At 39.0% G+C, this 22,384-nt stretch overlaps 1 protein-coding gene across 6 annotated transcripts in view; it reads left to right on the top strand.

The window, feature by feature from the left end:
* SRPK2 (SRSF protein kinase 2) overlaps window positions 1-22,384 on the top strand; it is a 152,460-nt gene that overhangs the window by 49,820 nt on the left and 80,256 nt on the right. The window contains exon 2 of one of the 6 annotated variants that reach the window (XM_069801804.1): window positions 1,417-1,480. The exons of 4 other annotated variants lie outside the window; for them this stretch is intronic. In XM_069801804.1, the coding sequence (XP_069657905.1) occupies window positions 1,443-1,480 (38 nt within the window). In that variant the 5' untranslated portion in view covers window positions 1,417-1,442. Of the gene's footprint in view, window positions 1-1,416; window positions 1,481-2,010; window positions 2,067-22,384 lie in introns of those variants that run through there. One more of the 6 variants, XM_069801803.1, reaches the window with a different exon arrangement.

Raw genomic sequence — 22,384 nt, 5'->3', positions numbered from 1 at the left:
AAGTTTCACAGACATGTCTTGAAAGCTCTGAGAAACAACTACTTTGGATGCGAGAACTGAGATTCTTCTTGGAAGCTTCTCCGGTCTGTATATTTTGGGGAGAACAAGTGGCATACGCTTAACCAGGTGATGATCGCTGCTGACTTGCACCCCTCCACCAGAGCACGAGGGTGATAAAGTCGTTCAAGTAGCAGTAACAATTTTTTAACTTTGGTAAAAAAAGGAAGAAAAAAATCTAGTTTCTCTTCTTTCTCCTGTTTTCAGAAATTTCTGAGGCTTTGTGTGTGAAATATATGTAAAGAAAGAAGAAATAAGTCAGGTTGAAGCTCTCCTGTCCTAGAACGGTTAATCCCTAATTGCTGAAGTTTACTTGGGTTGTAGACAAGCGGACATAGTCTTAATGTTGCACAGGTCTTACCAGTATTTCCATAGGTGGCACTACGATCTCCGGCGAGGATAGGATCTTAAAACGATGCTGGCATCCGTGACATTATTCTTTGGGTTTTTTTGGGTCACAAGCCTCTTGACTCCAGAGCTCCTGGTGAATTCACTTTTCGGCTGTCTCTTGTGCTTCGACGGGCTCTTGTGAAACGAGTGACAGACGGCACACGGGTGCATCTGCCCTGCGGTAGCGGTTGGCCCGCGTGTCCGTGCGGGGCTGCCCTGCCAGGCGCGTTCTGTTACGGCAGCAATGGGGTTTCAGCCCAGGTTAGCCGGGCGGGTGTTTCCGCTTAGGAATTAATGGATACTAATAAACCGAGGGAAAATGGAATACTACTTTCAAAGTATATTTGGAGTCTCTTTTGTAATTTATAGTGTGTATATATATATATTTAGGGACAGGGCGCTGAAAAATAAAATCCAGGTATGCGTAGCGTTTTCCATGTCTGACTTCGAACCCGCGCATGAAAGTAGTGATTTAATACTTCATTCTTTGTGACAAAAATGATTCAAAGAGCCATATTTTTCAGGGCTTTTGATCTGAAGGTTTTCGAGGGTGTCCAATACAGCTTAGACAACCAACCGGGAGGACAATCCGTGCCATAAACCCTTTGTTTCGCCTTGTCCCCCTCAGAAACTCACCTCCGCGCACCGGCCGGCAGCGGTGGCGGGAGGACCGGCCCGGTCACCGCGTCGGCTCCCGCGCGGGAGAGGCGACCTCCCCCCCCGCGCCCCCCCGCCCGCGGAATGGTTCCGCCCGCCGCCGTGCCCAGTCATGTGCGCGGGCCGACCCGGCCCGCCGCCTCCCGCCTCGTCCCCTCAGAGCGCGGCTGGGCCGGCCCTCGCACGAGCACCGTGGCTCCTGCGGCCTCCTTCCGAACAAAAGGGCTTAGGGAAACAAAATCGTTTGGCTAATAAGACTTCGGAAAGCGAGGGCAGGCGGTCTCGGTTGTGAATATTTTCTGATTTTTCCAGAAATCAAGCAGAAGATTGAGCTGCTGATGTCAGTTAACTCTGAGAAGTCGTCCTCTTCAGAAAGGTACAGCTGCATCTCTTGCATGAACGATTCATGGTGTAGCATTGCCAAGCAGCGGCGCAGGGCTTTTTTCTTTTCCTCGGCAAGTTTGCTAGCATTGTTTACGTATTGCATGCTGGTTCTTGTACCGTATCCGTTGAGCCTCTCTTTTTGGTTAAGCTTTGTGCGTTTTTGCAGAGATTAATTGATTTCTTTTTTTAATGAAGCCTACTGGGCTGCAGCATGCAAATCGTACTACAGCAGGCTGCTGGTTTGTGTGTGCTGGTGTTGCAGACCTTGCTCCTTTTCACTGTCATGCAAGCAGCATCTCGATTTCTAAATTCGTTTTCAAAGACCTCGCGTTTTCGTTGTGTTGCAGGAAGCCGTTCCACGGTTGCAAAGGGTTCCTTTCAATTTAGATGCGTAGGAAATGTAACTTGGTGAAGCGTTTCATGTCCTGTTATGTGGAAAGGGAGTGTCCTTTGCAAAGTAGCTCAGGAATCGCAAATCCTCCAATTAGTCACATTCTGTAAGATAGATGTGATCCTTGTTCAAGTCTGTGCTAGGAAATGGAGCAGTCGCTGCATGCAGTAATGGTTCATGCCTGCAGGTAAGGACAAAATGACTCAGAAGTGTTTTTAAAGCAATTATTTTATCTGTCAATCAGATTATTACCATTTCAAGTAGCTGTTTCATTTTAAAGAAATATTTCGAGGTACTAAACGCACATTAAGTTTTCTGATGTGAAATAACCTCCTGCTGATTATTTTGTTGATTTTAAATGATCCAGCCCTGCTTACTTTTATTTTGCTTGTGACTGAATTTTAGGAGAGATTTTTATTTTCAAAATCGCTTAAATCCAGAGCAACATCCCCCCTCCCCTCAAATTATTTACAGTAATCATTTTGGCTGTATGCAAAAGACTATCCAAATGTTCTATTTTGCTATTTTAATATTGAACGTTGGCAAAAAAAAATATTAATTTTAAGGACTCAGACTGTATGTTTAGCTGAAATTATTATCTAAAGTACATTTTATTGAATGGCTTAGCATAGAAGGACATAATGCACTGAAAGCTATCTTAAGGAAACAGGCTAAAAGACCATCCTTCAAAATGCTCAAGTGCTGTGTGGCATGCATGGTTTTAAAAAACAAAATGAGCAGTTTAATTTAATTTGTAAGTATATTTGTGCAAGATATGTAGAAGCAAACTGCATTGCCTTTCACTAGCAGTAGTATAACAAAATATCAGCAATGAGAGATACAGAAAATGGTGGGGGGGAATGGGTTGTTAAGTCACCTTTCCAAAATGGAGAAATATAAGAGGAGCTTTGAGAGATATTTTATTTATTTATTTATTCAAAATCAAGACTCATGAAAGAAAATGTTAATTTTTGTTTGTTTACCTCTATCCCACCCTGATGCCTAAAATTTTTAAATACAAGACTAATAAAATGGTGGTGATAACAGAGAGGATGATGGGGTGAAAATAGTAAAGGAAACAGGTGTTAACTTGATTTTTTGGAAGGGCTTTTGTTGGCATTGCTGGGGGGGAATTCTGTATATAATGTAGATATTTATTAATATGAATGTTATGCAGCACCCTAAAAGTCATCAGTCTGTTTTTGAGCAAACATGCTCATAGTTGAACTAATGGTGTTCCTAGATGAATAGGTCCCTGTAAAGGATTATAACACATAATTAGAAAAAGATGCATTTGTCTGAGATCCATTTAAATGCCATTCATTAAAAAGTAAGATTTTGTAACAGCATGATGCATTATCTTGCAATAAGATTAAAATGTGAATGTTGTATATGCACATAGATTTCTTTTGAGGATTTAAATATGTGGTACTGTTCACCTGGAGATTGATTTGACACATCAGCTGCGCAATTTACGTAGTCAATTATAAATGAAAACAACTTAATATATCTGAGGTTTTGTTTTTTTAATAACCACATTCTTTTCACCTATCTAAAAATAGACTGAATTTTTTTGCAAGCTGTTATGAAACAGTGCTGTCTATCCTATTAGCTGCCAGTTCCTTTCAAGGCCTTTTCAAAATTACTGTATAAGATGTTTTTAAAGAAAAAAAAAATTATAGTATTGAGTGTCTGAACTGCTAAACTGTCCTCAGTCTGCTGTATAACAAAATTGCAGTGTGTGTTCATACCATACAGACATGAAAATATGTGGAGTTGGTTTTTTTTGACAAACACAGAAAGGTAATTCATACTTGCTTGTTTTTTTTATTATCAGTTTTTACCCTTGCTCCTAGTGGTTGGACTTTTTGAGAAGCTTGAGTTCTCTGGGTGGAAATGCTGGGTGGAAGATCTGAAAGAGTCCATGGCTTGTTTCTTGTTTTCCACACTAGCAGAGGCTGCTAGACAGTGCTTGCATAGCAGGAGGGGAGGGGAGAGGAGGTGCTCTGTGCATTTACAGAAACTCATGAAATGGGAATAGGGAAGGAGAGAGAAGCCCTTTACTTGCCTCTTTCTTTGGTTGGTCTTTATTTTACAAGGCAGTTTAGTGTTTGTAGGTTTTCCTGCTCGCTTGGCAAGTTCAACGTGTTACCCTCTCCTAGAGAAAAAAAAATGATGAGAAGGAAGCTGGAATATAATGGATGGTTTGGCTGTTGTGGAAGCTCAACATGTTAGAAAATCCTGCAGCATTCTCTTAGGATAGTTGGTTGTTTTGTTTTTAAGAAGCTTTTAGGAGACATTAGCAAGAAAGTGAGATGAACCCTTTTATTGAGGAACCTCCGAGATGTTAAAGACATTGCAGTCTTGAAAGTAAATTAATACAAACCTGAGACATTTTTTGTAGTGAGATTCATCTTTTCTCCCCCCCCCCCCCCCCCCCCCGAAAAAATGTAATTGCAGATGGAGGGGATAAGATATCTGTCTTTTGGTGTGTTATGGGATATTTCATTAAGCAGACACAATCAGACAGCATCTTCAAGTCCTAAATTTCTGAGTAGTTAATGCTGCCCGTGTACGTGTTAGCAGCCTGTGACAAAGTCCTCCTTCCTTGTTGATAAGGTAACCCGGGTAACTACAGATGCGTTTGTGCACATGGACGGTGACAGTGGATCAGGTAACCTACTGTAGCTTGTCACACTGAATTGATTTGTTTGGATGTCTGAGCTTTAAGTATAGCATGGAAGTGTTTTCCCACAGCATGCTTACCATGTGACACACTCCTGGTTTCTTTATCTAATAAGTAGTAATTTAACTACCATGTACCCCCATGTTCTTTATGTTTCAGTGGAGGCTGCATGAGGTTACTTGTCCAAGCCTTGCAAATGTCATTAGAAAGCAAGTAGCAGCAGCCAAACAGAGGAGGATGGTCTTTCAAGAACCCTCCAAGAAAGCAAAAACTTTCATTTCTGTTGTATGAGTTAGTCTTCTCCTGTACAGTATAGTCAACCCTTTTGAGCTCTACAGATTTTCTTTTTTGCCTTTTTAAGGGCTTTGTGGAATTCCTTGTAAGTTTCTGTTTCATTTTGAGAAAAGTAATTTGTTCCACCTCCATCACTTTCTGCTCTTTAGACTGCAAACCTAATGTATATAGTATTTTTCATATTCTAGGACAAATGATTGGGTATTTTTTTAGCTCTGATTTTGGATTCTAAATTTATGTCATCTTAGCAATGCAGTTTGACCACAGGGTATTTACTGGTAAAGGTTATTTAGCAAGGCTGGTAAGTCTGAAGTATTTGACCTACTCTTTTCCCGTCTTTCCGCAAAGGCTGCATATGCACATTTCTTTGAAATGAATTTCTGCTTCAGTGTTTTTAAAAAAAAAAAATAATAGCAGCCACTCATGAGCAGTCTTAAAGTAGATAACAGGTGTGTATATAATTCAGTTTTAATGATTTTGAGGGGTTTTATAAATAGCAGTAAAGGGAAGATACTTTCAAATGACAGTAGGACAGCAAAGTTTGTGTTATTCAGTGTGTAGAAGTATTTACACTGGAGTGGTGCAGGCAAGGTTTAAGGACAACTGGTTTCAGTTTTGTTCTGGTTAAGGTTTTTTTTTTGTTGGATTTTTTTGTTTGTTTTAGCCTTGTGCTCTGTGTACCCCTCACTCTTTGTAATTTATCTTTGCAGAGCAAGTTAATGTATTTCTCAGTGCTTTTACGTGGTTTCTTCATCAGGTCATGCCAAGAATGCAGTCAGGGATAAAGTGAAGGAGGAAGAAATCTTAAATTAATGAGGAGGAAGAAAAAAGAGGGAGGCTGAGTACTGTCTGCTTCCTTTTCTAAGAGACCTAATATTGATATAAGAGGCATTGTGAAACAATTTATGATCCTGAAGGATTCCTACAGGTTTAGGAACATGTGGAAATTTTTTCTTCTGTTTGTTGTTGTTGTGTGTTTTTTCTTTTTTTAATTTAATTTAATCATGGATGCACTACTCCTAAGGCAGAAGTGTCACTTGTAACGAAGTACAGGAATAAAACACATGTTTAAAAGTAGAAGAACCATCAGCTCAACATTCAGTGTGAGCTGACATTGCTGTGTGTCACATGAATGTTTTGGAGTAATTATTAGATAATAGGGCATTATAAGATAATTCTATTGTTATTTATGTAAGTAACATTGAAACAAAAAATAATTATCAGAATAATGCAACTATTTTATCAGTTCCACTAACTTTTAAACACGTTTTTAAAATACCATCTTTTCTTTAGCTGTCTTCCCAATTTACTTTTTTTTTTTTTTAGTGTAAAAGAAATTTTGCCTAACTTCTATTTCAGGGCAACTCAGATTTATTTTTAGTAGTCATACAACTTCAATTTTTCAGTTTTCTTTATATAATATATGATAATGATGAACAGTGTATATTTTTTTCCCCTTTTTTCAAAATTGCAAGCTAATACTGCTATTTGTTGTATTTTATCTCAGAAATAAGGAGGAAATCATCCTATCTTAATGTGGGCCCTAAGCCATTTGTCCAGGGAGGCACTTCATTCCACCACCAAACTCTGGTGACAGTGTGCCTGTATAGCTCTCTTACACTAGATACTTAATTATAGATTACTAAAATTGGACCAGAATAAATCCTGTGTTTTACGTATTTTTCATATTAAAGGTTTCACAGGCTCATTGTTTTAGCATGCACAGCTTTTGAGTGAAGTTTGAAAGAGGTGTAGAGACAAGGAATGCTGCAACATGCCATTGTGCTTGTGTAGGAAAGAAATAACTGGAAATAGCCTATGTAGAAGCAGTCACTTGTGGAGCAGCTTTTTCACTCAAGGTGGTATTTTTAGGGGACACTGCACTCTTTTTAGAGCTGATAGCACCTGTATCAGTTCATCAGTAGGTTTTGAAAATACTTAGAATTTGAAGTGTGTTTTAGTTTTTAGTGGTAGACTTTGTTTATTCCTGTGTCTGTCTGGAATTTCTGGTATATGTAAGAAAATCATGTATTTTGATATTTAATCATTACTGAGATGTATCATTAGTATCCCTACTATTCAGGTGATCTTCTGTGCACTACTTTATTTTTTTATTTATTTCTTTTTTGTCTTTAAGAGCTTTTCATCATGCAGTTATTTGTGAGATACTTACTACAGGGAGGTTTCTAATATACCTTCTGAAAACACAGATCTCGGGTTTTGGCACTTACTGTTGGAACTAAAATAAGAGAACTTTGGGAAAGGGAGAGATTGTGAAGGTGCTGGGGGGTTGTATGAGATTTTCCCGTAAGAGAACTGTTCACTGGAAACTAATTCAAGCAATCCAGTGATGATTAGAACACAGTTAGTTAATGGCTAAAAAACCATGTATGTAAAAAAAAATTGCAAAACTATGACTTGAACAATATACTTTCCAAGGTAAACATAGGTACTCCGATTCCACTTCAGGGTAGAATGTCGGCAAAAAAGTAACAGGTCATTTTAAGCAAAGCTTTTTATTACAAATTCAGTTTGTTTCAGGATTTGAAACTTTTTGCCTAATCACAGTCTTAATCATGACTTCACTAAAATGTCCATGCCAGGCCCATAGACAGATGGTGAGGGAACGTTACCTGATAGATTGCATAAAACAATGTGTACCTATGCCAGATGACTGCATTTCTGTTGTCGCTGTGCTGTGTTACAAGATAAATTAATCTGTGGCTTTCTGCATCTTCACATTATATACTTACAAATGAATAATGAAATACTTAAATGTTAATATAATTCAGTAAATTTACTGTGATGTGATATGTGTGTTTTCATTGATCCGCAATTGATGTAGTTGCCAAGAGACGATAAGCAACAGATTAAGCAAATGTATGCCAATTTAAGTATTCCATTTTGTTGCGTATTTCGTGTATTATAAGCATATTATAAGGAAATTGTGGCATCTCTCAGCTTGTGAGTTGCTGTGAATCCTGCCATACAGTTCAGAGGATATCCACCAGTCTTTCAGTTTGATTGAAAAATACCTTTTCTGTCCAAAGGATGTTGTGACCAGAAGGTCTTTTACTAGTTCTGCCTTTAGGAATTTCATGCTCCTGAGCAAGTATCTGCCCCAGGTGCTTCTGTATTTTCTTCAAGACTCACCCTTAGGCTTGGGTAAACTCTGACAAAATCCAGTTACTGTTGCCTTAAAAACAAGTATTAAAGTCATCTCACCTAGGATGCCTGCCAAACTCATGCTGCTGATTGTGACTAGACAGATAGTGAATTGCTATTTCCCTTTCTTTTGCTTCACTCTTTTTCTCTTTTTTTATTCTTTAAAGATCCAAGCTCTGCCTGTTATATATGCTACAAATGAAGGAGTGCCAGTTCTTTACCAAGTCTGTCTACACAGGTTTCCTCATCTGATTATAGCTTTAGGTCAGTCAGGCTGATTGATTGCTTTTCTTCCATGACTGGACAATGTTCCAGACCAGAACCACATCCCATGTAGATGTTCTGTTTGTATGAAATTTTGACTATTGTGTTTAATAAGATATTCAGAAGGCACTTTAAATAACCTCTCTGTACTGATGTGTCCTAATTCTAACTTTATCTTGTTGTCTGCTAAAACAACAAACGACTGTAAATTGGTGATACCCTCATTTACTGAAAGATAGTATTTTCTTCTCTTGAAAGCTTGTAAAACATCTGCATTTTAATGTTGTGCTAGTGAATCTTGAAGACTTTTTTTCCAAAACCTGGAGCAGCGTAATTCTGTGGAAGGGAGGAGAATTTCTTAAAGCTACTTCTTATTTGGCAAAATGTCATTGGAGTAACATGAAACATTTTAAGAATTCAGTGCTTTGTTTTCATGAAACAACTTCCTATGCCCCAAATCTACTGGGATGTTCACAGCATTCTAAGAAGGCAAGGACTTGTCCTCTCTTCTGTTGCTCAGTACCACTATGCATGGGGATAGAGTAGTGTATATCTTTTTTGGGGGCAAGGAAGGCCATATTAGTACAGAAACTGTTAAGCTATGTGTTTGTTCTGTGTTGTCAAAGCTTAAATATTAGCAGTAGTTCTGGCAGAAACTGGGAGAACTGATTTTGTCATTAATACTACTATAAAGAGTCTTATTTTCTTTTGTAACCACTGTGTCAGAGTATCCAGCAGTGATTTTTCTGTGTAGTTGGAGAAGGGGTCTGAAATTCCTACAGGTTTCAGTGAACAGCTCTTTTGTTTTTCTGTATCCAACACCAGGACCCGCAGATTCTTCTTGTCTGTCATCTTCAGCTGCTGTGGCCGCTGTCCACAGAACCATTCACTTCCTGCCATGCCCACATACCAAACGGATGTATCAACCTCTGTTTATTCCATGCCATGAACTAGAATGGAAGATGTTTGGAATTAGCTCTGCTCTTTATGAATCCTCCTATAAAAGGATTACCTTACGCATAGGAGACCACGTGCGGTGGTTTCCTCAGAGTGGTGCTTTGTCATCCTCAGTACGACAGCGTAAAGCCTTCTGACAGCTCCTGTTGCGTATGTGACAAGAATCAGGAATTTCCACTGCTGCTTGGTGTCTTAGCTATGAGAAGACTGTAATACAGCTTTGGACCAAGACTTCCCTAAGAGATATAAAAGGGTGATCAGCCATAGTGATTCTGAAGTACATTTTTATCAAATAAAATGTTTCATTCTAATATAATATAAATAGGAGTACAAACAGTCTTTATATACTTAGTCTGAAGTCTCACTTGGCTCCTTCCCAGGTAATTAATGTTTCAGAGTATTAGTCGAGCAAGCCAAATAAAAAAAGATACTGCCTTCCTCAGAATGCTTATGTTTCACAACAGAAGTGAAAGAATGGAGAACCTAAAAAGAAATTATTGGTGATCAAGGAAAAAAGTCCTTTCTCACAAGTACTCTTGATATCCGTAGGTGGATTACTGAGATGACAGATTAGCGTAGACCCTATTCCTTGGGTACCTCAGCTGTAGTATGCTGCCGGAGAATGCGTGATTTTTTGTGCAGACCACTATTATGTAAAGGTGCTGTTTCTCTTTATGGAGATCTGTTTACAAGTTTCTCCAAGGCAACTTATTAAATATGTTCCGGTAATTTAATTTATATCTACTTTGTTTCATCTGTATTTTTGTGTTATTTGTGTTATCTTCTGTTACAATGGTGTACAATAGAGTCCTGACTTGGAAAAAAAACACATAGGAAAGACCTGGTCAAGATTCCTTTCAGACATGTTTAACACATAGGAATTTCAAGGGCTATTAAAAGAGCCAGAGGACATCCAGTTGAAGTATAATGGTGCCTGAGAATGTTAATATTTTTTTTTTTTTACTATTATTTAAATACTCAGTAGTTAACAAAATGCCTTAGCAAAACTCCATGGAGTGTGTCCAGTAGATGCAAGGACTGCTTTAGCAGGTATAGACTACCCTGAACTCGAATCTTAGGCAGATTTATACACTTCACCTTCAAAGGTTATTGATAGCTTTGCTAAGAAACTAGCTAAAGGTGTGTGTCCTTTTTAGCCATGCCAGTTGTTAGAGGTAGCCAAATGTGGAGGGCTTTGGGTCCCAGGGGTATTCCTCCTATCCCAGCTAAATAGGTAAGCGCAAGACTGCTGCACTTCTGTGTCCCCAGGGCCAGCCAGTAATGAGACTGAGTGCTTATTCCCAATAGGTGTGTGTGCATGCACACACACTCACATACAGAAAATGTGTATGCAGCTGGCCACACAGATCAACAGATACTCAAACCAGTGCTTTTATTGGCACCCACGTAAACATACACAGAGCACTCAACCAAGAACTGCACGGGCAGACCAGTCCTGTTCCTCCTTTCCAGATCCTCAGAATGGAAGCCCACTAGTGGAATTTTCATGGAAACACACACATGCTATATGGGTCCCCTGAGTAGCCTGTTTTAAACGGTCTCTGTAGTTGCTGAAGTCTTGACCCATTGGTGTCCCCCAGTTGTTGGCACCTAGATGCATGAGCACCTCTACTTGCTGGCCAGTCTGGCTTGAAGTTGGCTTGAGTTCACACATACACACTCATAACAGAAAGTGCACCCACAAAGAAGACAGAAATAGCATTTAATGGCGATATAGGATAGACAGTTGTGGTCAAGGGCAGGGGTCAGTCAGGCAAGTGCACTGGCCAGCCACCCATTTGCACTGGGTGCCCTATTTATCCATTTTCCCTGCTGTTTTCCCATACATTCTCCCTTGTCTACATTTATCACTGTCTTTTTCTGCCTCTAGTGCCTTCCCCTAAACATTTCATAATGTTTTGCCTGTTGTCACAGTCCCATGGTAAGTTTTATACAATCTCAAAATGTTTTTCCTCCCTGCATCCCATAATAAGTCCTGTACTCCTTTAGGCAATAACCTTTAGTTTTCAAGGTGTTTCTGGGGAGAGAGTTTCCTCCTTGACTCATCTTGGTGGGTTTCACACTGGGGGGAATATGGTCTAATTGATGGTCTTGGGAGTAGCTGATTCAGGTGCTCCATTTTCACTGATTAGGTTTTTAGGGTTTCTCTACCTATGCTTGCTGGATCTGTTTCTATTATGATTAGCCTTTAATCAGATAACTTAACACTGGTCTCCCAGGGCCCTAGTAGCACCTGTCAAAACTGGATCTAGGTCTGCTTGGATTTTTGGCCATCTGACATGGGCATCCAAAGAACTGAGATCAGCTGAGGGTAAAAAAATGCACCATTTCTTTGCTACTACTTCTCAGTCTCATGGAAATTTACTGTTGCAGAGTTTTGTCTACTACTTAACTCCTATTGAGTTTACACATGTATATGTCTAGAAAGGAACAGTGAGGTATCTTCTTTCAATGTCCTAAATATATACTCTATGCCTCGGACTTAGGCCTGCTGGAGATGTTAGGCTCATACATCTAATGAAGGCAAAACTCAGCAATGACTGCAACCAACTAGTGCTACTTACTGTGCTGAACTTGTCTTCTGTGCTTATTGCAAAACCCATGCGAGATAAGATAGCACAGCGATGCATAGTAATAGTGTCATGGTTTAACCCCAGCCAGCAACTAAGCACCACGCAGCCGCTCACTCACTCCCCCCCATCCAGTGGGATGGGGGAGAAAATCGGGAAAAAGAAGTAAAACTTGTGGGTTGAGATAAGAACGGTTTAATAGAACAGAAAAGAAGAAACTAATAATGATAATGATAACACTAATGAAATGACAGCAGTAGTAATAAAAGGATTGGAATGTACAAATGATGCGCAGGGCAATTGCTCACCACCCGCCGACCGACACCCAGCCAGTCCCCGAGCGGCGAATCCCTGCCCCCCGCTTCCCAGTTCCTAAACTAGATGGGACGTCCCATGGTATGGAATACACTGTTGGCCAGTTTGGGTCAGGTGCCCTGGCTGGGCATGAGAAGCTGAAAAATCCTTGACTCTAGTCTAAACACTACTGAGCAACAACTGAAAACATCAGTGTGTTATCAACATTCTTCACATACTGAACTCAAAACACAGCACTGTACCAGCTACTAGGAAGACAGCTAACTCTATCCCAGCTGAAACCAGGACAAATAGTAAGGAGTTCTGAAGCATAAACCAATTCAGACTAGACATCCTGCTTCTATGTGTTCTGGTCCAGAAAATGCTGTCTGATAATAGCAGTCAAAAAGTATTTCTTGGGTTAGTTTAAAAAGGGCGAAAAGCAATCATATATCCTTGTTTAGAAGGGGAGTAATGTCTCCAAGGTGAACAGGAAGGCTAGTCATTAATTTGACCTTGCAAGCATCAAGAGGTTGCTCAATTCCCTTGCAAGGTAGCTGAGCAGGCGAAAAACACAGACCCATAATGTGTATTAGCCAATATTTGGCTATCTGACATCTGTATTCAGAAAACCTGGCATGTAGTGTTTCTATTATAAGAGCCCAAGAGCTAGCTAACACTTGAGGCTTTGCCAAGTTGCTTCTCTCAGGAAGAGAAATAGATTGTGATTTGAGGGTTGTGAGATTTTTTTGTGTGTGTGTATGTGCAGTCCTGTTTATTTACAAAGCATGTACACAGAGCTGTTTGCTTGAGCAGAGTAGATACAAAGTGCAACATGCAGCTATTTTGCTAATGTTTTCAAGTCTACCTGTCTAGCAAGTACTGTACTAAGCCACCCCCCAAACTCCAACAAACCACCCAAAAATCCCCACACAACTCTCTCCTGGGATCACAGGCACAGCATGTTTTACTGGTTTTTTTTCTGCTTAAAGCACAGAGGCATATATAACTGCAAGTTTCCCCCAGCTCCTTTAATTTCATAATTATTATTTATAAAATTCTTAATTCTTCATACACCTTACAGTCAGACTGGATTTGATGTGTAAGTGCTTTGGACAGTGTTTTTCTCCCCCCCCCCCCCCCCCAGTGGTTTTGTAGAAGACCTAATGTTCTTTTTTTATTTAGACTAAAAAGAGGGTATTCAGCCCAACCATCAGCCTTGATTGCAGCCAAATAACAGTTTTCTTTAGAAAATCTTTCTGCTTGATCACAGACTTTTTTTTTAGGATAACAATGACATAACTAAAATATAACTTTCAAAAAAAGTCTTTATGCATGCTGTAATACTTTTATTCACTTTCTGGACTCTACAGTTTGTTCCTACGTCACATTGCATGGCATCTGAAGACTCCTGCCATTTACTGCAAGTAGCTCTAGTCGGGCCTTTCCCATGGACAGGTGTGAGCTGCTTTAGGATCTGTCTTCCCAGGTTTCTGCCAGGTCTTCACTGGACTTCTCTAGGGCAAGAGTGTTTAGATTTAGTCTATTCTGGGTGTTGGGTTTTGGTGTCTTTTTTTTTTTTCCTTCTAAATGATTGCTTTTCTCTAGAAAGCCTGACTCTAGGTTAATCACATGATGCTTCATCACCCTGCTCTATTGGTCTAAGCCTGTATGAGTCAGCTGGAACTGACATACACATTGTCTTCCTTAACTCCTGAAAGCTTCCGAGACTCACAACTTCTTGGCTCTCTAAAATTCTTCGAAGACCTCGTTGTTTTGTCCACAACTAGCAGTTCATGTGTATACTGTTGCCTGCAAAAAGTAATCCGTCATTCAACTGCAGTGGAGTTTTATATGCTAATAATACAACAGGAGGTTTATCCCAGAGCTTTCCCTTTACTCCCCACCCCAATCCTCATTCTTGTCCCTCTTTGTGTTTAGGTACCATCTGCTAACAGTCATCTGTTTGCTTTGTTATGCCCAGCCTTTGATTTTATGCTGGCTATGTGAAAATTTATTTTAAAGTACTGGTGCATTGAAACGGATACGGATTATGTGATGTGAAAGTTAGAGACACGAAAACATGGTAGTACTTCACTTGCTTCTGCGTGTATGTATGTGTTTGATGAAGGTTTTATAATAATTCAGTTATCAGCTTGTAATGGCTAGAGTTCACAAGAGAAATAACAGAACTTTGTGATGTAGCAAAAAATAATCCAAGTATATACCGAAGGACAAAAATGGTGGAGGCTTAAGATATATTTAATGCTGATTAAACAATAGCAGTGTCTGTTGTTTATCTTGACTTTAGCAAGACTTTTGGCACTGTCTGCCATAACATCTCAGTTGGCAAACTGAGGAATTCTGGGCTAGATAAGTAGACAGTGAAGTGGATTGAAAACTGGCTGAACTGTTGGGCCTAAAGGGCTGTGGTCAGTGGCACAAAGTCCAGCAGGAGGCCAGTCACTAGTGGCATACTCCAGCAGTCATCCTTTACTGGGGCCAATACTGGCTGGAGAAATGGGCTGACACAAACCTCCTGAAGTTTTCCATGATGGGAAATGCCAAGTCCTGCACTGGGATGGGAATAACCCATGCACCAGTGCAGGCTGGGGGCCAACCAGCTGGAAAGTGGCTTTGCAGGAAAGGACCTGGTAGACAGCACATTGAACATGAGCCAGCAAAGCATGAGGCAGAGCATTGCCAGCAAGTCAAGGGAGGTGATCCTTCCTCTCTAGTCAGCCCTGATGAGACACACTGGAATGCTGTGTCCAGTGCTGGGCTCCCCAGTACAAGAGAGCTCTAGAAGGACATACTGGAGCAGGTCCACTGAACGGCCACAAAGATGGTGAGGGGCTTGGAGCCTGTATCATACAAGGAGAGGCTGACAGAGCTGGGTTGTTCAGCCTCGAGAAGAGAACGTTCTGGGGGATCTCACCAGTGTGCCTAAGCAAATACCTGATGGATGCGTGTAAAGAAAACAGACTTCTCGGTGGTGCCCGGTGACCAGAGAAGAGGCAGAAGGCACAGACTGAAATAGAGTAAACTCCAGACATAAGAAAAACTTTTTACTGTGAGGGTAGTTCAACACTGGCACCAGTTGCCCAAAGGGGTTGTGGAATCTCTATCTTTGGAGATACTCAAAACCAAACTGGACATGACCCTGAGCAACCTGCTCAAGGTAACCCTGCTTTGAGCAGTCAGGTGGAACCAGGTGACCTCCAGAGGTCCCTTCCAGCCTCAACTGTTCTGTAACTGTGTGGAAACAGAGTATTTGGACAAAGCTTGCTTTCTGAAATTCAGCTAAAACTATAACAGGAAAGACACATACTAGAGTTCTTAAAAGCTATTACTTTTTTTTTTTTAATAAAGCCTTCTTACATCAGGAATTTGTTCTGACTTCTGTACTTCAACTATAATCCTAAGACTAGTTGCTTTTTTAGTTGTTCATCATCTTTTTCTGTTGAAAGCACCTTCTTCTGTAGTCAGATAATTCACATGAAGGCACATAGCTTTTCTAGATATTGTTCTATATATTCTTGTTTATCTGTCATAAAGTCAAACCCTGTAAAACAAAAAAAGCCTGTCCAAAAGACATCTGTCTGGTCCAGTTCTATCTCTCTGGCTATTTGTTTTCCCTTCTGCAGTAACTGCGGCCTCACTAGCTTTACTATACTAATTCTTTGTCTTTTTCCTCTAGCTCTTTCTAAAATTCACTTCGGAATTTGGTGTTTAGCTGTTTTGCATCTAGGGAAGGGATTGGGTCTCAGACCTATAGGCAGATGTTTTACAGTGGACTTAAAGGTAATCAATAAGGGAGGTATTTGATTGTTGTTCATCATCTGTCCTGGATATTTCAGAAGCATACACTATTCCTGCATCTTAATTTCTGATGCTCTGAGTTATTCATAGTTAATTATGCTTTTCACCTATTAAACATTCAGCAGATTCTAAGATAAGATTTGGGTTGGGAGGGGTTTTATTTATTTATGATAAATTCATAGCCTTGATTGTGGCGGAGAAAGCTTTTTACCAAATTACATTAATGAAGTGATAATTTAACTCCTTCAACACACGTGACTAATATACTTGCCATATGACAAGTAATGCAGAAACTTTCCCTTTTCTTGGGCAATCTCATCTTTATTCACTGGTAAGAAAACCATCATTTTGGTTTCTGTGGAAACTGCTGTGAGGTAATAACTGTGTAAACTGTAACAATTTCTTCATAATTAAACACCTAGAAAATTATTTTTAGCTGTGACTTGTATCTTTTAAGTTGGTACCAACCTATTCTAAATAGTAGAATGCAAACTGCAGATACTCAAAATTACAGAAAAAATGGAACACTCAGCTCATTGAGTAGCTCATTGATAGGAGTTTGGAAATGAAACTTTTTAATAAAAACAGAGGAGGATATGGAATAAATACTTGAAGTGTTCTATCTTTAAATGAAATAAGAACTTTTAATGTAAATAGAGATGGGTAGAAACTAATTCTGAGTGTAATGCAGTTAACTGTCAGCATGGATATTGGTGTACAAGGATTTACTTGTAAAATACATTGCATTGCTTTTTTGTTAGGATAGACATATTATAATAATTAGTGGGCTACAGCTATTTTTGTACAAATGTAAACCTCAGTGATTTATATTTTGCATACTGCAAGCATTTGGTACTATCAACTGGAATGTTGCAGCCTTCCTTTTTAGCCCCGCCTGCATGTATTTTATGTCCGCTGTTGATTTGTTTCTTGCCTTGATTGGATAGGAGGATCACAGGCTACAGTTAATCAACTTATGTTGTAGGTTTTCAGGTAGTGCTGGTAGCCTGCTGTATGACCTAGGTATTGAAGAATCAGTAGGCAATCAAGAAAGAAAATAATTCTTGTTAGGTAAAACAGATTTTTTTTTTTTTTTTTTGGGTGGGGGGGAAGCAGGATTATGCAGAATACTTAGAGAAAGATAATGACAGGATTTGCATATTCAGTCTGTCCGCAAAGTTCAGTCACAGGCTGCTTTGGGGGATTATGAAAAGTATTTCTTATTTTGACTGTAATAAAATTATATTGTTTAAAGATAGCATTGATGATAAACTAAAAATTATGTTCTGTAGCATGGCTTTGCACTAAGTTTTTTTTTTTAAAGCCATATGTAAATGGATCACAGTGAGTGGTTTAATTGATTAGAGGAGGGAAGGTATGGATATATCTAATTCAAAACATTTTTTTCCCCAAATAATCTAGTCCTTTTTTAACCAAGTCTTCCTGAGTTGGAAATCAAAGTTTTGTAATTTAAAATATAAGTGAAGATTGACAGTGTTAAAGTTTCTTTCTAGGGTTTGGGTTTTTTTTTTTTTGGCATGTTTGTTGCTGCTGTTAGCATTCAATCTGTAATTTCATAGTAATGCAAAAGTCTGCTTTCAATTACAATGTAATTTCACTGCATGTAATAGAAATTGCTAGAACTTCAGGGAACTACAGACTGGCTTCCTTGTGCCAGATTGGAGGATGTAAATTGCTGTTGTGTAGAGGTGTGGGTGATGCTAACAGTGTCAGTGGAGGTGATTCGTTCTGAGTGAATCACTAGCTTGATAGGAGGGTGAAAACTTGAGAGTTTGTAAGTCAGCCTTTATTTTGTATGTTGATTTGACTTCAAAATGGGAATCTTGAGAAGAGGCAGTTACTAGAAATCATGAAATGCAGTATTTGTATTAAACTGAGGGGGCAAAAATATTATGAAATATAGGGAAGAGTTCTTTGTCAATATCTTTTTTTCTTAGTTTTATGGACTTCATGCTAGTTAAGTTTGGCAAATATGTCCAGATACTGCTAATTACTGTTCCAGTGTTGCTGACATGACTAGTTTAATTTTTCCAAAATCTGTTGAATATACTGTGTTTTGCTTAAGGGTTTCTTTTTTATCTTTTTTTTTCTTTAAGTTTTAGTCGATTGTACATTGTTGTATTGTCATATTTCAGAACAGTCCAAGCTCATGTTGAACTGGAATCCGTAAACATAATTAAGTGATGGTGGTGTTAAGATGCGATTAGGTTTGTTAAAGATATAAACACAAAAGTGAAATGTTTTTTTTCACAGGAGATGCTAACATCTCTTTGATTGCATGATTGTGATTTGTCTGTTTAAAAGTTTTCTTTCAAATAATTTGATTTTTCTTAAAGACAGGGATTCTTAGTGTGAAAGACGCATATATGTGTTTCTTCCAAACAAAGATGACTAGTGGAAAGACATGATATGTACACACTCTGAAGAGAAGGATTTTTTTTTCTCAGTTTTTGCTTTTTAGAAGGAATGAAACTTCAGTTTTGAGAAATTGTGTTTAATGGTTTCCTGTAAAGCATAAGTATAAAGGCACGTGTAAATGCAATATATCTTTAAAAATATGTTACGTATTTAACTTACTTGAGTATTTCTTGCCTTTTTTTAACAAAAGGTGCTGAATTTAAAAATGCACCTGGGCTTCTCTTGCACTTGTTTTAAGTCAATCTTAACACTTCAGCATTGTTCTGTTGACTTTTTTTTATCGTAGTCCCCACTGTTACTCCTGCAGTTTGCAAACATTAAAGCATTAGCTAAAAGAAACAGATACTGACTGAGGCTGGTAAAACTCTGATTTCTATCAGCTGTATTAATTTGTACCCACATTGCCTGTAAGTACATATCTCCATCTTGCATTCCTGTTTCTAGCTTACTTTTACCTTGGTTGATGTTTATAACATCTTTGGCCGGGGAAAGCTAGATATATCTCCCTCCAGGACTCATCAATAACTGTATTTGAATTGTCCTTAGGGTTTTAGGCAGAGTACCAGAAGTCATTACTCTCCCTCAGGATCTATTGTGCTGTGTCTGAAATGATGCCAGCCTGTGACAGTCAAAGCAAAAGGCCTGTGTTTGATTATCAAACGCTGTTGTATTCATACTGCTTTAACTTCTAGGCCATTTTGTTCATTCTTGCAACCAGTTTCATTTTTATTTCTCCATGTTGTGTATGAGGTTACAGATCAGAGAGGAACTAAGGCATGGTTGTGATGATTCTGTACTATTTTTAACGTGCTTTGATTTACCTTTTGATGTAGCTTGTGCTTTCTTGGAGTTTTTTGATGTTGCAATGGGAAATAGCAGTTGTTCTCAAGCTTTTAGCTGGTGCTTGCTGTGTGTGTCTGCATGCCCATAATGAGCTGAGCAGGCGAGTGTGTGGACTGCTCAGTTAATGTGGCAGTGCTGCTGCCCTGCTTGGGTCTACGTAGGCTTATTAGGGAATCAGTCTCTGGTAGTACCCGGATTAAAGATGGATTAATTCTGGTTATAGTATTAGTTGAGGACATTCCTTTTCTGTTCACTTTCCTACAGGAAGGCTGATTTCTGGCACAGAAACAAGTATCTAGAGAACTAGTGATATCTTACACTGTCCCAGCTGTCTCCTAGGTGGATATTTCCTGGATTTCTGGTTGGCAAATTCTGTAACAGGATTTTGCTACTGGTGACATGACAAGCTTACCCAGATTCCTTATGCTTTGCAGCAAACTACAAGGGATATATACTTCCTGCGTATGGTTCCGTGCGAAAGGCTCATCTCAGCCTAACAGTTTTGCAACTGAAATGAGTGGTCCTGCCACAGCTTTTCCACTTGTGCCAGTCTTCCTCTTCCCTCTGCACCCCCCACAAGTTTTCCACTTCAGTGAGCTGAGTTAGTTCACTGGGGCATCAGGTAAATGCCAGAGCGTGCGTGCTGGATGGGAGCAGAGAACATGTGGGCAGGACAGTAATTGCATATACCACGAGCTGTCGAGGTTTTTTTTTTCTTTTTTTCTTAGCATAACACTAAAGTTCAGGTTTTAAAACTTCACCTAGGATTCTCTTGTGCTTGTTCTAAGTCAGCCTTAACACTTAAGCATTGTTTTGTGGACTTATTTTTTATTGTAGTCCCCACTATTGTAGTTGCAGTTTGCAAACGTTAAAGCATTAGCTAAAAGAAAATGTTGCAATTAAAATTTTAGGACTTAACAGAAATTCTGACAAAAAAGAATATGTTGATCTAGATGAATGCGTATTTGTTTTATACAGTAAGAATATGGCATGTCTTTCAGTTTATTTAGTAATTTTAAATGCCTAACAGAGTTTGTGCATAATTCCACATAACTGAGTTATTTAGTAATCCTTCTACTGTCTACCTGCTATGTAGGCAGACATTTCTTTCATCTTAATGATTAGATAGTGAGATTTTCAGACTAGCATATTGCTTGGGTATTTTGGGCTTTATGTACATTAAAATGAAACAATAGTAAGAAAAATTATCAAGTATTCTTGGGTATGTGGTTCCCACTCAGAAATTATAGTCAGCCACTACTTGAGGGTTGATGTGGAAAAAGAGCTCACCTACAAAGCACAGGCTCATTTGCTCGTAGAGCCTTATCACCCAACTCCTTCTAGTTTGGGGGGATGAAAGTTGAGACATTCGGGGGTTTTTTTGCTGGATCCTAGGTGTCTGATAAGAACATCATGAGCATGGCATTTAATCATCTCTCTCCAAAAGTGGCTAGGATAGCTGGCTATCCTTGCATTTTGACAGTTTCTATTTTTACCATCTCTCTTCAGCATTAATTAATCCAGCATCTTTCTTATCTTCTATCTCACAGATCAACAGCAACAATTAATGTGTGTGGTATAAGGCATTTAATTTCTTGTCTCAGGAGTTTTTACTAACAGCAGTGGAACTGTTAGGCTTTTAAAGTATTCTGGTTCTGTTTGACAGTTTTGAAAATATAGACATTGATACTTTAAAAAACTGTGTAAGGTGCAACAGTGCCATCACTGTTTGGGGACACATCACATATGTGGGGAACAATAATTATAATCCTCCAGAACAGGGACTTCATTATTGAAAAGGGAAGTGGGGAGGAAGGCTGATGTTAACATCTATGGTCCCATGTTGTCTGTGGAAGTCAAGTGAGATTTCCATTGGTAGTTTAGTTTAGCTGTAGGTTAGTTACTAGCATAGCATTTTCACCTATGAAGACTGCATGTACAGCATACCTTCTGTGATGCATTGCCGCTGTATTTCTAAAAATGAAAATATTGCTAAGGCAAGGCATTGGCAGTCCTATTAGAATTCATATCAGGTAATGATGTGTTCACAGTATAACATCCTCCTTAGCGTGTATCATGCATGGCACAAATAGTTATTTGTGGAATGAGAAAAGGTGTTCTCATCTGTAATCAATACCATAGCTTTTTTAGACCAGTCTTGGAGCGGAAGATTCTTCTAAATACTAACCCTAGTTCAACAGTAACACTTTAAGAAAAGTTTTCTGAATTGAAAGGGATCCCCCCCAAAAAACCCCAAACAAACCAAAAAACCAACCCTATAAAATTATCTTATGTCTGTGTTTGCACATTTCTGTCATCTGGGTACATCAGCCAGGAGCTGGAGATCTAAATGCCATCAAAGACTCATTTGAAACATGAAAGCACCCATTATAGACCATAACAACTGTTTCAAGTTCACTGTGCCAAAAACGTGTTAAGTTTTTCTTGAAGGAAAGCTATTTAAGCTTTAAAGTTAGAACAGTGCATAGCTAGATCATGCTAGTATGAAAAGACATTTGATCTAAGGCTTAGTAACACCAGGAGACAGGGCTGCCTTGTTGATAGTCCTGTTTGGAGGTAGGAAAAGAATATTTGCAATTCACTGAGCCTTTGACAAGGTGACTTAGGGAGGGTGATGGCATTTGCTCTCTCTGGAACAGTTTAGAAGAAGGAGGGACCAGAGAAATTATAGTTCAAATATCAGTGACTAAAAATATTGCACGATTCAGTTTCATTCTGAGAAGAAAGGCAACACCTGGCAAAGGAACCCTGTTAATACAGTAAAACGTAAGAGCTTTCTACCTCTGGCAAACTATCTCAGCTCAAAATGATAATACCCGTCTTTATAAAATTTTCACTCATTTATAGATTCTCTACATTATTAAATGCTTTGTTTCTTCTTTATCATAATTTACAGTACAGAATGTCAAATTAATCAAGTCAGTAAGGCTTAGTTAAGATGATGCTGAAACCTAGACAGAACGCTGATGGTTTTTCAATACAAGGCGATCCATACTGCACAGACTGGGAGTATAAGAAAGTTTGTGTGGTGTGTGTATGTGTGTGCATATATATATATTTGTTTCAGTGTTGTTACAGGAGAAATGTTGGGGTGAATCACCCAGGCTTATTGTCACCTCAGAGTTTTGT

This window comes from Haliaeetus albicilla, chromosome 14 (assembly GCF_947461875.1).
Source record: "Haliaeetus albicilla chromosome 14, bHalAlb1.1, whole genome shotgun sequence".
In the NCBI taxonomy this organism is placed as follows: domain Eukaryota; kingdom Metazoa; phylum Chordata; class Aves; order Accipitriformes; family Accipitridae; genus Haliaeetus; species Haliaeetus albicilla.
The sequence above is the reverse complement of the archived record's forward strand: the minus strand, read 5'-3'. Positions and strand labels throughout refer to the sequence as shown.